General features: G+C 39.4%; 1 protein-coding gene across 3 annotated transcripts in view; it reads left to right on the forward strand.

Moving 5' to 3' along the window:
• LOC135263406 (membrane-associated phosphatidylinositol transfer protein 3-like) overlaps window positions 1-17,549 on the forward strand; it is a 107,454-nt gene that overhangs the window by 41,137 nt on the left and 48,768 nt on the right. For all 3 annotated transcript variants that reach the window (XR_010332456.1, XR_010332457.1, XM_064351375.1), the window contains one exon: window positions 777-881. Coding sequence is in view for 1 of the 3 variants with exons in the window: in XM_064351375.1 (XP_064207445.1) it covers window positions 777-881 (105 nt within the window). In the remaining 2 variants the exon portion in view is untranslated. The remainder of the gene's footprint in view (window positions 1-776; window positions 882-17,549) is intronic.

Here is a 17,549-nt window from a genome sequence, read left to right on the forward strand (position 1 = left end):
CATGAGCTACCGTGCTTTTTCCAAGCTCCCAAGATAATGTAGTGAGGACGAAGATATTTAGTCTTCTGTAGTCTTTATCATTCTCTTAGGGTCTTCTGTAGTCTTTATCATTCTCTTAGGGTCTTCTGTGGTCTTTATCATTCTCTTAGGGTCTTCTGTGGTCTTTATCATTCTCTTAGGGTCTTCTGTGGTCTTTATCATTCTCTTAGGGTCTTCTGTGGTCTTCTCAGTATCTCTCGGTAGGCGTGGCAGCATATGGACTTTTAATGCTGATTCTTGTGCTGCAGGTTCTTTTCCTCTGGTTAGCTATTGCCATTAGAGCCTTTATTTGAATGTCCCCATTAAATGTCCAGCTTTATATATATCGATTGTACATGTATGTTAAAAAAATAAAATAAAAAAATAAAGAGCATAAATTTAATGTGCCATATTATTTATTTACAAGTGATAGTTCTGTGAATTGTTGCCTGATTAATATGAAGAAAGGAGGAACAAACTATGGTACCTTGGAGGAAATATTGCAATATATAGAAATTAAATATATTATGAATATCAGAGGAGAAATCATTGTGGCTTTCAGATATTTCAATATATTTCATGTAATAATTGCATGGCTGTGAAATTCTGCTTATTTACTATGTATTTTATTCCATTTCCATAAGGGTGAGACCTGTTATTTGTTATTATAGAGCCATGCCAATAAAACAGACCATCCTTTCCCATTCTCCATCTTTCCTCACCCCTTCACAAACCTCTCCTCCTCTTCCTCCCCTCAGAGGTGCTGGAGGGAAAGAGCGCAATGCTGCTGGGGATGAGCCAGTGGAACTCCAATGACCTGGTGGAACAGATGGAGACCCTGAGCCACATGGAGCGCTCACAAGGTATAGCAGGGCCCCTGGTGATTCCTATTGGGTGCTTTACTGGGTACAGCAGGGCGCCTGGAGATTCCTATTGGGTGCTTACATGGTACTGCAGGGCCCCTGGAGATTCCTATTGGGTGATTTACTAGGTACAGCAGGGCACCTAGAGATTCCTATTGGGTGCTTTACTAGGTACTGCAGGCCTAGGGTGCCTGGAGATTCTGATTGGGTGATGACAAGGTACAGCAGGGCACCTATAGGTTCCTATTTAGCAACCACAAGGTACTGCAAGGCACCTAGAGATTATGATTGGGTGATGACAAGGTACAGCAGGGCACCTATAGGTTCCTATTTAGCAACCGCAATGTACTGCAGGGCACCTGGAGATTCCTATTGGGCACTTTACTAGGTACTGCAGGGCACCTGGAGATTCCTATTGGGCACTTTACTAGGTACTGCAGGGCACCTGGAGGTTTCTACTAGGTGCTTAACTAGGTACTGCAGGGCACCTGGAGGTTTCTACTAGGTGCTTAACTAGGTACTGCAAAAATTAAGAATACGCACAACATCCATAACCATGGAAATAAGTCTTGAGTGGGGGGCACTTGGCCAAAAGGACACTTATTTTATTACTGTCCTGCTGAAAATTGCAAAACTTGCTCGGCGCACAAGCCCCATGCCAGTTAAAGGTGACTTGCCAATTCCACTGCGGTACTGCTCGATCACACTCTTTACCAGCCTCACTTGAGTGTCCCTGGCCTGTGCTGTGTCTGCTTGGGGCAGACTCTCTAACGTTTCCATAAATTTCTCTGACAGCTGTACCACTGCCTATCACTGAGCCCCTCCACACCAACCGTGACAGACAGCATTATTGGGAATGTCATATAATATTTTCCCAGCAAAATTGTTGTTGCTTGTAACAATACATTTTTCAGGTACCGTCACTTTAAATGAGATGCGTGACTTGTGCACAAACTGATTCTGTGACCTCTGTATGACTCAGCATGTGTATGCAGCTCTCCCTCTTGTTATGTATGTGTGATTTAGAACCAGGGGACCAGGGATTGATGTTCTCCCTGGTCGCCAACTCCAGAGATATTGCAGTTCAGTAAGGCCCTGGTGCCAAAAAGCAAATTTACACATTGAAGTCCATTCAAAACTATGAATTATATACATATATATATATATATATATACACACACATACAGAATATTACACTATTTTGAACGGTGCTTTTAAATTCAAAAATTTCTTTGCACCAAACAAATTACTCTCCAGGGACTGATTTTTTTTTCTTTTTTTCTGAGCCCCACAGAAGATTCAAGATTTTCTTTCATTCCCATTCATCCCATCTTGTTTAGGTACCCAGTGCACATGCTCTGGTGCTAAAAGCCCCATAATCAAACATGGCAGCCTCATGAACTGGCCTCATGCGCCTCATAAGAATCCATGGAGCAGTAAGCGGAAGCCGTCTCCAGTGCTTATATACCTCGATGTTTAGGTCCCAGGCTGGACAAGAGATTCTCGCAATACCCTGCGCTGGGCCTCCTTATTCTGCCTCACAATGGCAGTTTAACCAGCTAGCCTCATATATGCCAGTGGAATGTGGAAGCTTAAGTCTTCTAAGGCTATCTCCCGAAAAAGAAAAAAAATTACAAGATTAGGTAATTATGCCCCCTGCGAATCTACATAATTTTGCATACATGAGAGGTGCCTTTTCTTTATGTTTTACTGATGCAGTCATACTTGAATCATAATTAATATAAGGATAAGTTGGCAGCAATGAAATTACCTGTAATTAGTATTTGCATAAATCAAGGTTCACATCTTTGCTAATCAGCTGGAGTGGTTTACAGCTTTGTTGATTTCCCTAGCCGTGTGAGAATGCGAGCCGGCAGTTCTCCAGCTTCAACTGTGCTGTGTGCTCCCAGCCAGGCTGTCTGCTTGCAGACCCTACAGCTCCACACCTGGAGGGTATTTCATGAAGCAGGATTACCGAGTTAGCTGGATAACTGTGCTGAGTAAAACCCAGAGCAGCTCTTTTTACTTCAGTCCATGTTCCAGATTTGGGAGAGTCCCGGGTTTTACTCATGGTTATCCAGCTAACTCAGTAATCCTGCTTCGTGAAACAGGGCCCTGAAGAATACCTACTTAAATAAGCATGCTCACCCACACAGTAAAATGTTCTGTGTAAATCAACTCTTACAGAGGACATGTGACCCCAAATGAATTAGGTACTCTGTTAGAGTAGAATCAACACTGGACATTTTACTGTGTATGCAAGTGCTGCTAGTTCCTGTGAAAGAGCGCTCCCAGTTTCCGGGCTAACGTCCCACAGAACCACTGGCATTTTTATCTGTTTTTATTTATTTATTAATATATTTTCTACACTTTTTATCTGTTCTTAAATGTTTCACAGTAACAAAACACAGCAAATTCAATGTATTTTCCTTGCTCCAACAGCAAGTTGTGGGCCTTGATATGCAAACAAAAACATCATGAAAGATTATTGTCTAGAACATCCCATTCTACAACATCACTCTAAACACACCACCCCTCCACTATGTTTTGGCCACACAGAGTATCATATCAGAATGGAAATCAATAAGACGCCAGTCCTGGCCAGACTTGGAGTTAATCCAAACACAACAGAAACCCTGACCACGTTTCAGTACGTTGACTACAGACTAATGTAATCGCACCATGTCAAAAATAAAGTACTCATAAGATTCAATTAGAAATTATTTGTAATGCACACTAATTACTTTTAAGATGTAACTAGATTCAAGATGTAAATGTCAATTTTTCATAAGGCACAACTGCCTCGAAAAATCTCTGCTAAGATTTGTCGGTCTCAAGTGTTGAAGAGCTTGGAAATCATCATAAAAACGACAGGGACAACAGCTTAAGTGGTAGCCTACAGGTTCTCACCCTTCAAGACTGAAAAGATGTCTTCCATTTAGTCACTCTGAGATGTATTTGTGATTCAAAAAGGCTGCACAGATGGAAGAGAGATTTAGGTGGGAAAGAATTTGAAATGACTTGTGTGCAAAATGAGATTGAAGGCCAGGGCTTTGGCCAGATGTATTCAGATTTTATGCAAAGAATTTCCATCTTGTCTATGTATTCCCTTATACTGCATGTAGTTTGCTTAAGCTCTTGAATTTTATTATTATTTTGTGATCATTTTAGAAAGTAGCTTGATGTGCTATTTACTCTGTAAACTGTCGTGTACAGTATATGGTTTGATAAGAATAGTCATTGTCTATTTTATCGCCTATGTACAGAATTCACAAGCATTACTGCTCATTTATATGAATGGGAAGTACAAATTTAGTATTTTTGTGTTTTTTATTGTAAAATGTCTTAAATTTTTCTTTCATTTCACCATGGTTGATGAATAAAGATTATTTCTGATCCATCTGCATGTAAAAAGCACAAATTCATGATTTTTGTACACATCAGATGAGTCATTGAATGTTTTCCCATCACCATTTTTGTTTAACTAGCTAGTGAGAGCTACATATGAGAGGATGCTTTCATGGAGAGAGTGAAAAGTCATACAACCCTCATATTTTCCTTTACTTATAGTAAAAATGTCCATGTTGATTTTCATCAATAAAATGACCAATCAATTTTTATTTAAAATTAGTTGGCGATCACAGAAATAGTTGAATATTTCGGAGCAATTAGTATATTAGCTGCCATTAAAAATATATACAGTGCAGTCCATAAGTATTTGGCCAGTGACACAATTTTTGTTGCTCTGGCTCTGTACTACAGCACATTGGATTTCAAAAGAAACAATGAACATGAGGTTGAAGTACAGACTATCAGCTTTAATTTAAGGGTATCTACATCCATATCCAGTGATCCATGTAGTAATTCCAGCCCTTTTTTACACATAGTCACTACTTACAAATATAAGTTAATATAACTGATGGGTCTTCTCAGTGAGGTTCCTATGAATACTTGCTTTCCAAGGCAAAGTTTTGATGGAATTAGCAACAGTACCTAAGGAGAGCAGGATTTGGGAGGTGCTTCACCTTGCAGTAGGACAATGACCCAAAATACAATGCTAAAGCATCCAATGAGTTTTTCAGAGCCAAAAAGTGGACTGTTCTTGGTTCCTGTTCCTGTTCAGGAATGGAAAATGGCTGCAATATAGGCCAGCTAGAGAATCACCAGGGAAGATAGTCAGCATCTGGTGATGTCTTTGTTTCACAGACTTCAGACAGTCATTGAATGCAAAGGATTTGTACTAAATATGATGTCTTTATTTAAAATTATGTTAATGTGTCCAATTACGTTTGGAGAGAGAGGATAGATAGGTAGATAGATGACAGATGGTATTTGAGATTTTAGTCATGTTGTAGCATACATAACTGTAGCATACATAACTTAAAATTTTGAGAAATATTATGGAGACATTGCAGTAAATGTTTCTCAGAATTTCAACTGACATATTCATACATGATATAGATATATTGCAGCATATACAGTATATCTCACTATTTCACTATATTTAGTCTCTCCATATTGTAATATTCTTGCCTCTGTAATGTAATAATACAACCCTAGCGCTGTCCCAAGAGGAATCCAGGCATCTTCCCAGATAATCGAATTAGCGCTCAAGACTGTTTTTCTAATTGACACTGTTTCCTCTAATGTTCTTTCCACACCCTTGAGTGTTTGACGACCATCACAATCCTTATTGAAAGCACGCGTCGCGCATACTGCTGTCGTGTGCGCAGATGACTCTGTGTGTGTGGGTGTGCATGTTTGTGTGTGTGGTCGTGTGTGTGTGCGCTTGTGTGTGTATGTGCCAGCGTGTTTCTTACCAAACCAATGAAACAGCTGATAGGATCTACGACTACAATTCTGGGAGACGTGCTTTGCCGGCCTTTCCATTGCACGTAGAGTAATTGCCGTCTGCGTACAGTTAATCATATGGCTGATTATCTCTGCAGTGATTTCTCTGAGGATCAGCAGGCCTGTGGGAGGGCTGCTGTCTGCTCCAGGATCATGCACAGAGCCTTGTGTTTTCAGCGCAATACTGGAGAAACTTGTTCAAACTGTAAGCACACACTGTAGAGAAAGACCCTCTCATACTGTAGAGAAAGATTCATGTAGAACCCGACTGGAACCTTGCATGCTAATACGTCATGGCTTGAACATTTCCATAAAAGGCATTTCTGTTCTCTGAAGATGGGAAGGATGCTTGTTTCCCCCTTGCTTTATTCACGTTGCTGCTTGCTTCTATTGATCGGTTACTCGGCCTTATGGGTTTAACTGTTCATGGTTTTCAGGTTCTGACTTTTTAAAGAAAACACCTCCTGCTGAGATGTCATTGAACCAGCTTTTACACTGATTCCGTTATTATGATCTGTCATGGCACTCTTCAAATATGACATAAAATACATAATTATAATGCTTTTAAGTTATTAAAGGGGAATTTCACTCTATAACACTTCTGAGGTCATTTTCACACCTACCCGGGCTTTTGTATGCACCCCAGACAGTTTTTAGGTTGCTTGCTTCAATATTTAGATATTTAGATATACCCGTGTAAGCAACCCCCCCCCCCCATCCAATAGAAGCCCATTCAACATTCAACATCAAAAAATGAAGGGCGACACATTCATTAGAAGGACAATATCAGTCATGAGAAGAAGGGATGGGTGTTTACAATGAGTCTAACATGGAGTTTGATGTTGAATGGGCTTCTATTGGATGGGGGGATTCTTTGCTTACACGGGTATATCTAAATATCTAAATATCTAAATATTGAAGCAAGAAACCGAAAAACTGTCTGGGGTGCACGCAAAAGCCCGGGTAAGTGTGAAAATTACCCCAGAAGTGTTATAAAGTGAAATTCCCCTTTAATCAGGATGTTTTTCTAGGGCAGCCATTGAAGTAAATAACCTTGTGCACCAGTGCCCCATAAAAAATGGGTCCTACAGCAGTGAATCCTGCAGGGGACTGAAGCCTCAGTAAGGTGGTAGAGCTGTATCCATAACATCATTTACCCACTAATAATGCTCATCTACTCATTTCATTTTCCCCATCATTTTTACTTGCCTGGCTTGCAAATTGAAACATACAACACATACACACATGCACACACACATGTACATGTACACACACACTCACACACGCTATTATGCACATAACACACACGCACACACACACACACACACACACACACACATCCACACAAAGAACAATGAGTTTGGGCATAAGGGTTGAAAAAACTAAGCAGTATTGACAGCCCAATAAACCGGCAATCCCAAAGTTGTGGAATTGACATTTGTGACATTTATTTCATTGCTTCGCCTTAACTTTCTTATGTGGCCCCCTCTCTCCTCTCCCCATGATTGTTTGGCTGCAGAGGCAGAGAGGGCTGCAGCATTTTAGATTTTATTCCAGAAACAATCTCACATGCCATCTCTCCACTCTGCAGGAAAAGGGGAGAAGAAATGGGGGAGGGAGGAGGAGAGAGAGGACTAGAGAGAGTGAGGTATGGCTAGAGCAATATGAAGAGAAGTAGTGTATAAAACACAGAGAGGGGAGTGAGAGAAAAAGTGAGAGAAGGGGTAAAAACATAAAAAAAGAGGGAAGTGATGGCATGAAAGAGAGAAGGGGAACAGAGGAGAGAAAGTGTGTGAGAGTCACGTGGATGGGAAAAGAAAACAACTGCATGCCAAAAGTAAGCTGAGTCAATTCTGAAATGCGGCAAGAGCAAAAGAGAAAGATTAAGAAGGGAGGACATGAACTCTGTAATTCCAAAATGGTTTTGTTGTCAGATGCCTTTGGAAACCATTCGAAAACACAAGGCCTCAAAACCCGGTACAAGGAAAAGGGGCTGAGGATTGCTTACAAAGAAGGAAGTGTGACAAGGATGGGCATTTCACAATAGGAGCTCTGCAGTGTCATTGGCTTAAAGAATAATTTTAAAAGACATGCAAATGTTCGTAGTGTGCAACCTGTTCATTTTCTCTTTGTGGTGTGTCCAAAGAGAAAAGGAACACAGCCCCTTGAAATGTTAAAATACATGCAACATGTTCCTCTAATACCCCAATCATCATGCTGTCACGTTCAGTTCATTACTACTAGTTTAATTTGTGAAAAGGTATTTGTGCAGTTTTTGACAAGTCACCCAATTTTAAGTCACATGTTTTATTTCTATTATTGCCACTTCTTTATAAGAACTGGTCAGTCATTTGTCGTATGAACATGATATTGAATGCGGTCCAACATAGCTGAGCATTTTAATAAGTCTGCATACACTTTTTTGAGACTTTTAGTCTGTCCAAGAAGCCTTTGACAATGTACGAAAGACATAGCACAATGATTTTTCGGAGAAAAACAGATTTCATCTGGCCTTTGAATATTAAAGACCTCCTGTCTGGCCTTGTTGTAGATGTATCCTTTTGTCCTGTTGGTACTTTATTTAAAAAAAATGTATTTATATTTCAGCATAATATTGTTTATTTTAAGGTCATTTGCCAACATGGGTTTAATGCAAGTAGATTTCACATGTACAACACCCTCTCCTCCAATTGTGTGCGGTGGAATTACCAGCATTGCTTACAGCAGCATCTGGATATAAACCAGGTTATGGCAGGGACTAACAGTATTGCAAACAAAAAGCCAGGCCAAGTTGAAAAAAAAATTCTATAAATATCTGCCTAATGAAAATACACCTCAGAATGCACACCTTTCATTTGCCATTCCAACAGAACGTGAAATGCTGTGAGTCACTGAAAACAATCGATTTGGCCCTGATGTTTATCAGCAGTTTTTGACACAGTCTTTCCCTGCATTAAGCCGCTGTGTAATTTACCCGCACACAAGTGAAAATGAAGCCACTCAGTTGAATGTGAATACATTAATATTGCTCAACATCCATTAAAACCACACTCCTGGTTATTGAGAACAGGCAATGCCCAGAAAGGGAGGTGTTGGAGCCAAAGAGCCGCCAATCCGGTAGGGGAATGCGCCAGTGAGTTTATAAACAAAGGCCTCAACCATTTAAATGTGAGTAACATAAAAAGTAAGGAAACCAAAAGAATGATATTCTTACATCACCATTCTCTGATGCCTCAGAAAAACTGCATCCTGAAACCTGAATAACCTCGAGACACAGAGTGTAGCCAAGCCAAATCTGATCAAATCTGCAACAGCAGATGAGACAAGAACGGTGAGTTTTCTAAACAAACAAACAAACAAACAAATAAATAAATAAAAATAAATAAATAAATAAATAGAGGTTTGAATACTACTGAGTCCACTTTGTGCATCAAAATGTCAATAAACCAATTAAATCACTGTTTCCGCAACAAAATGTATGTGTCAGCTGAGTGAATCTATCTCATCTTTAACTCCGGAAGAGTTGAGATGCTGAATTTCAGAGACTATACCCGCTGTCAGCACTATAAAACCAGTAGTTCAGACAGAGTAAAGTTTCTTCCTGAAACATTGTAAATCTATTTCATTGGCTGAAGAGTTTTTGATATGAACTGACCTTTCATGACAGCCTATCCCATGACCACAGGGAATTCAGGAAAAAGATTGTACACTAACCACCCAATCAAAGAACATGAGCTCACATAAGCATGTGTAGTAGGCTGTAAACCTAAATGGTGAAAAAACAGCTCAAGGCTGGTGCAACGTTGGAAATAAATAGAAATACTTTTGTGTTGCAACTTTACTGAAATTCAGCATTTAATTGATACAATGAATTGCACTTCTGGGTTTGTGTAAAACTGTGCAACAAATACACTGGTCAACGTATGTATAGAGTTATCTTCTTTCATTGCTAAATGATGCACAAGTCTATTTATGCGAAGCTACACTCAAATAGCCAAGAAGGCAAAAAAATGTTGTTTCACCCTGCTGCTTAAGACATCTTGGGAGATGGGACAACAAGTGTTTTAATTAGTAAATGGGGCTGAGAAGCCTGATTGTTTCACTCTGCCTTCTGCATGCTGCTGCTAATTAATAGATGCTTGTTGTTCTCTGTAATTAGAAAAATACTGCATAGGCAGTCTGTTTAATGCAAGTGCATATTTTAACCTTTAATGTGTCTAATCGACTGATTGTAAAATGGCTTGAGCCTGGGAAAGGCCCCTGAAACCCTCCGGAGGCCCAGACCATTTTTTAGTGTGCATTTTTGATTTCTCCTTTCTATTTGTTACTAGTAGCACCAGATAACTACTGAAACAATGCAATGTCTGGAAGTACTTTTTGAAAAAAGTGATGTCCTTGTATGAGTGCAATAGGTTTATGTTCATGCAAAATTATATAATTTATATAAGATGAGATATACATTTATTCTAATTAATACAGTTGGATCTCTGTAGCGCCTCTTTGTGGTTGGATTGGGCTAAGCCTTTAGGGCGGGCTAGAGTCGTGTTCCTACTGTAGTGTCCATACCAAGTTTCATAACTTTGTGGAAACAGTTGTGGAATTATCAGCATTTTTGTGATAAGCCTGCAAATTCATTGGATTGTCATTCAGCCATATTTTAACATAACCACAATGAAAATAAAACCTGTATAAACGTATGTGATGTAAGGCAAAATACCTAATTTAACGTAAATTGGTCCATTTTTGTAGGAGGAGGGGAATCATTTTAAGTTGTTTTCAAAAATCCAAATGGTGGAGAATTTAAATAACTTTGTCAAACAGTTTTGGAACTATTCATATATTTGTGATAAACCACACCCACTGCAAATTCATAAGATCGCCATTTGGCTATATTTTGACATGACTTGCTGTTGGACCCCTATTAAAAAATTTAAATCAATGTAGACTAATTTTTCATGCAAAATAATATCACATAAAATACACACACAGGCTGAATAGTGAACATGGAGCATTAATTACAATGGTAGCTAGTTGTGCTTTTTCCCCACTACGCATGAACTTCATGGGGATTAAATCCCAATGTCCCCGTACAAGTACTGTGGGATTAATGATGAGCTGGCTTGTGAGTATCACTAGAATGTATCAAATCTGCATGCCAGACCTCATTTTAGTACAGAAGTACACTAGGGACAGGGGTTGGAAACTAGCAATAGCTATACCCTCTGTATGCGGTACATCAGTTACATCAATTTGTTTGTAACGAGTTGAAGTGGTACTATGTTAACTTTCATTGTCCTTACCAAATAAACTAGCCTATATGAAATGAAATGTTGCAAGTTGAAATGGAGCTCAGGGAAGCCAAAATTTTATGTCCTCGTACAAGGACGCAGAGTCTCAGAATGTATAAGTGTTATCATTATATATCTTGAGTTAGATATTCCGATAAAAAAACTGTATCAATATCTAAAATATCAATTTAAAGCTCTATTACACACGTGTTAAATGGGTATTGTCAACTGAATAATTGATCATTGTTAAGATAACAGCCCTTGTTGGCCTCAAGCATTCATCTGAGTTCTCACAGTTCTTGAAGCTGACAGCTGCAAGTCTTTCCCCACCCTGTGTGTGTTACCCCCACCCTAAATCTTCACAGTCCACTAACGAAGCCCCAGCTGGGAGCACCTTGGTGCACCTGACATGAATCATTCTGCACTCTGCGACACGACTGACTGAAAACGTGCCAGGCTTCCACTGTTACTGTTCTCACACCTGCGGCAGGGATTCGAGAAGTGCATTATGGGAAATACAGACCTCTTTATCCCTGGTCCACCCAGATGTCTGTAGATATCACCTCACTGGTGTTTAATCGCCCTCAGTATTATAAAGCAGCTTTTCTCCTGTGTTTTAGATTCAGCATTTTTGTTGATTAAAGAGAGGGCATACAAGGGAACTAGTGAAAATGGAAAAAAAAATAATAATAATTGTGTGCTACTCCTCACCTCACATGTTTGATTTCTGAAACTGTCTTTTTCAGAAGGCTTTTCAGAGGTTTAAATTCTCAAGCTGTTGAAATTTTTATTTTATGTACCACAAAGCTGTTGTTTTCCTGGTAAAATTTATTCTCAAGAGAACAATAGGCGCATGGTGCTTTTCATTTTGATAAGATGTTTTATCCTTTATTTTAAGTCCCTCGAAGAAAAAGAACTCACAAAATACCCTGTTGCATCTGCCTCCACCCATTCTTTTTCCAATTAATTTTTCCATTGTGATGCTGTGATAAGTGTGCCTTGTTTCTGAGGAATGGCACGCACACAACCTGCTACGGTTAGCGCCAGACTGGAGATGTGTCAGAATAAGCCACAGATGTGTGAGACATCCGTTTTGTATACATTTCTCCCCAGTCTGACTTAACTTTTGCAAATTATCAGTTTATTGAACAACATTTTCTGAACCACCGAATGGTACAGTCAGAACCACCCTCAAATGGGAAACAGTGCTTCAGAATGCTGCTTTCTGGTTTTAAGGCCAGTTTTGTAAGCATTATACTGGAAACTCGTTTTCTTGTATGCTATCTCACCCAGTGAATAAAACTGCTTGTTTTATATTTCACTCATGAAACATTTTGACAGACACTACAATAATGGACAGGAAACCATTTTGATTTGCTTACGGTGTACAGCTCTTTGTAAGGCTAAAATGGTAGCTGTTGCCTATGTATTTGAGCAGATAACCAGTCCAGCATCCTGAGTGAATGAATTTTTTTTTTTTTTCCATTAACAACTTCATTTCTATCCCCATTTTTCACATGGTATTAATCACTTGGGGGGTGCTGTCCAATAATCTCCTTAATGGAGGTTTGAGGCTTGTTTTAGCCCAGCTTTCCGCAGTGAGAGTGACCTTAAACTGCCCGCCTGCCCCTCTGGATCTCTCCCAGCTCCCAGAGCCACAGCATGTGGTGCCGGTGGCAGCTGCTCTTACACATTTAATTGAACTAATGGTAGTATGTGTGTCAGAAATACAGCATGCCATGAGTAACAGCCACAACCGCTGGGGAATATCACATGGACTGGAGGTTAGCCTCCGCTGCTGTTGTGCAAATTGCTGCATGGTAGCCATCGGCAAACCAGCGGGCACAGTAGGTCATTTCAATATTGCAGTGGATCCTCAGCAAGATATATATATTTTTTGGAATCAAGTATTACTACTTATGATCTTTGTTGTCTTGATCTAACATGTAATCGCATGTTGTAGTTCATTGGAGTCTATCAGAGATTATGCGATGTCCTGTTGCAGTAAACAAAAAGGTCCAACACTATGCTGGGATATACAGTATATAGCCTAAATCAAAGTAATTTATACCGATGTCATTCAAAGCCTCTGTCAGACATACTTAAATTATTGTGTGCTGTCCTTGACATCACAGTACAAGACAGGTGCAAGTACAGTATGTTCTGCTGAGAAGGTTCAAAGTGCAACAACTAAATTGGTTCCTGTTATGAAATTTAAAGTTTCTGAGGAAAGACCAAGGATACTTAAAATCTTCCAGCTTTGTAAAATGAGGTGGTGAGAGGTTGACTGAGTTTTTAAAATAGGGATTAACAAAGTGAACTACAACAGATTTCGAATAAGAAGAGAGTGGGACATAAGTGTAAATGAGCAAAACATAAACTGTACAAAAATTATTTATTTATGTCATGTTGCCAGGTCATGTAGTAATAACACAGCTGGAGCAGCCAATTGCCCAATTACATTTGCTCCCCTAAAATGGAGGACAGTGTATAAAATGGGCTGTAATTCATACACGGGTCACTTATTTGGATGTAAATACCCTCAAATCAAAGCTGACAATCTGCACTTCAACCTCATTCATGGTTTCATTTCAAATACAATGTGCTGGTGTAATAGTGCCAAAACAGCAAAAGATTTGTATCTGTCCCAATACTTTTGCATTTAACTGCATGTTTAATATTTCATATGTATGCAGTTACTGTAAAACCTGTATTTTTATTTTTTTGGGTTAAGACAGTGCCAGTAGAGCTGTGCCATTACGTCATGCTTAAAAGAAAGGACTGGGCAGCTGTTAAGAAACAGCTGGACTTGTATGGACACAGGGAAAACAAAATAAATACAGAGTGGTTCTGGTTTTGGCTGTTGCCTGCTTTGCTGCTGCCATATTAGGATTTGTTTATGGTGAGCCCACAGGTGAAATGGGAAAGAACAGCACACAAAAGCCCTGAGAAGTACAGTACCTTATGAAAAAATATTTGTCTTTATAGTGTTGATATACAATGTTCACAATCACGTGTCTGTCCTATATTAAAAATATTTACTTTGTAGACTATAAATTATTTGAAAGCAATTGTGTGCTACCGTGATTCTTCGCTTACTGGAGTCACTGCTGATAGAGAGAACCATATTCATCTATTAATGGAGAACGCAAACAAATCTGGGAAATTTCAGAATGAACAGATGATCCCCCACTATATTTTCTGTGTCATCCTGAACCAAGGATAAACCGAGCAGGGGCGTCATGCAAGCCAACAATTAGAGCGGGGGGCATGGGGGTCCTTCCCCAGAAAAAAAAGAAAAGAAAATAATGACGCAATTTTCTTCAATTTAACATATATATATTCAAATACTTTGGGGGAATTATTTTAAAACTTCACTAAATCAGTTTTTGTAGCTCAGTAATCTCCCACTTTATATTAGGGTAAATACTTCATTTATTTATTTAGATATTTTCATGTCAATTATTTGTGCTGTTATGGTTAGTGAAAATGACTTACTTATTCACTCACGTCTACACTGCTGCCACTTTTCTTGAAAAAGAGCTAAATCTTGTATGTTTCACCCAAAAATTTTAAGGGGCATAAATTCACATAAAAAGACTATATCCACAATGCAAATTAATTTAGAGAACATAGATAATAAAGCCACAGATGAAAGGAACCTGCCAACATGGTAACAGCTGTATTTTCAAACACAATGCATAGGAAGCAGCACGAGTACAGATGAGACTGTGCTGACATCACATAGCAGTGTCTGCTCCATTGCCAATAAAAGCTCAGACTGAGCAGTAGTAAAGGAAAAATAGCCTATCACTATAAATCTTACCTAAGAATAGATAACCTACCTCTTGCACTATCAACCTCCTGACGGAGAACAGGGCTGGGGCTTTCTGCCGTTTTTTTAAAGAATGACGAGATTTTCCTCTGCATCTTGACCTGGAGATATCAAATGGAATTCAGTGTTTTGCTAACTATAACCTGTGATAGTGGTGGTAAAAACCATCAGCTCACTGCCATAAGATTCACACAGCTCTCCTTTACCATGCTATGCTATCGCAACTCACGACTAGCTAGCGAGCCAGAAGGCTAAACAACCGGATTGATGGATGGCTACTAACTTTATCTGGTACTAGCCAACTATCTTGCAAAGCAAACTATGTCTATATTTATCAAATGCAATTAAGTGTGTATAACTAATTGCATTTCATTTTCACACGTTTGAAAAACGGATTGATGCTCTACTAACCACTTCAGCAACACACCGTTAAGCTGTAGCCTACACCATCTCCAGAGTTTATGCGCAATAGAGTGATGTGTGCGTGCGTACCTGCTAATGCGAACCGATTTCATCCTGCAACTTTTGGAAGAAACCCATACCATTGGGAAAGGGGGTGTGTGATTTTTTGAGGTATGATCTATGACATAATTAGAAGAATACGTTTGACTCATAATATAAAATGATCATGACCACGAGTAAAAATCAATAGTAATAAAATGAAATAAAATAAATTTTAAAATCCAGATATCAGAAATCTGGTGGGGCACGTGCCCCCCCCCCTCCCCCCTCTGGTGAAGCTGAGTGAAGGAACAGATATGCTGCCAGAGAGAGATTTGCATTCTGCACACTTCGTCCTCAGCTGATTGGATTTCAACACATGCTCCTTATAGGTTTTATCTCCACTGGATGCTATTTCACATTTAATTGCTGAATTCGTTTTAGTTTTATTTACATTACTTATTTATTTGTGCAAAAAGCATATAGGCTCCAAAAGCCCCCACCAGGACAGGAAAAAGAAAATAATCCTTTCAATGATTATTATGTGATAGGGAACAAAAAAGGAAAATATAGAAATATAATGTATAAGAAAGGGGTTTTGCTACCTTTCTGGCTGTATAGTTCACTGAGTGCTTTCTCTGCATGTGTATATGTGTATCTGTGTGTATGTGATTGGCCATACATGCACACATGTTGTGACATCATCCTGTGGAGCGCAGCACATATCGGGGCACATATTTGAGATCACTAGTATACCGCAGTATGCTCTTTCGAGTAAGACCCTGTTCACTAGCGCTCTCGTGAATGTTTGCTTGTGTAGCCTAGCGCAGTGCGGGAAGTCACAGACTGAGAAGGTGCAAAGGAAGTCGCGGCAACAAACAGGCGCGACGCGTGGTAGCGTTCCTGACAGGCTGACGGACACCCTTCCCGTAAGCGTCAACCCAGCGGGAGCTGGCACTTCCTGCGCACACAGGCGAAGCGGGTAGACTGAGAGGCATAAGGCAGAGGCAGGGACCTGTGGAGAGCTGGCTCAAAGATGGGCCGTGTGTTTGTGTGTGTGTTTGTGCGTGTGCGTATGTGTGCGTGTTTGGGGAGGGTGTGGGTGTGCGTGTCTTTGCTTGTATATATTTTGTCAGATATCTAGTGTTCAGATTATGGCCTTATGGAGAGAAAATGGGAATTGGATACAGTATTATACTGTTTCTAAGAATGCTGCCTGTTCTCCCCTCCACAAACATCAAAGCAATTGTGCTTGGAGAAATTAAAATGCTGATACCCTAATCTAGGCCTGCAATCACTGGGTCGCAAATCCTGCAGTTTGTCTCAGAAGTGACACCAAAACATAAAGCTATTAATGGGGCTAGAGGCCCAGCGTGGCTACAGAAGGCTCAAAGGTAATGTTTCTTTTGATTTTAAGTCTGAATGCAATCTGTCACATTTAGAGGAAATCATTGCTTGAAAATGTTTTATGTCTATGAAGATGATGGTTGTTGAGGCCTGACAGTTGAAATCTACATTTTACATTTCAAGCGGAAAACAACAAGGTGCGATTTGATTTTGTTTCATGGAAAATAGTTTTCCCTGAAGGTGGACATTGCATGTGGCTGAATTGAACAATTATTTGTCTAAAAATATCACCTCTGCTGTTAGAAGCTGAAGTAAATTTGTTTTTTTGGGGGGGGGCAGTCAATAGCTGAGCTGGATTACCTCCTAACATATTCATGTTTAGTCTCCTTAGAAAGAGTCTAAAACCATGAATCTATTGATAATACTATCATAGTGCTCAGCATGATATACTTTTCTACAACATAAAGTCACTTTAATAAGTACAATCTGTAGGCATTTAGATAGGCTGGTCTTTGTCATAAATGAGCCGAACATATTTTACTTAATCCTCACTGCCCAACAGTATTTACAGTTAAATGCAAAAGTACTTTTTAGGGGAGCAAAGGCAATTTTACGTATTAATGTAATTTCAAATAAATTTGTCATATTTAGTACTTGTTTTAAATCTTTTGCATTTGATGACTGCTTGAAGTCTGTGTCCGACAGGCATCACCAGGCCCTGGGTATCAGGCCTTTACTGCAGCTTTCTTTACTTCCTCTTTGTTTCTGGGACATTTCGTTTCAAGTCTTGTCTTAAGCAAGTGAAACAGCTGCATATAACCTAATAATGGTGCATATTCATGACCTGTGTATTTTTGCCACTGGTTGTTGTAGATTTTTAGAAATAAACAATAGAGCAAATAAATT

Source organism: Anguilla rostrata, chromosome 9 (assembly GCF_018555375.3).
Source record: "Anguilla rostrata isolate EN2019 chromosome 9, ASM1855537v3, whole genome shotgun sequence".
Lineage (NCBI taxonomy): Eukaryota > Metazoa > Chordata > Actinopteri > Anguilliformes > Anguillidae > Anguilla > Anguilla rostrata.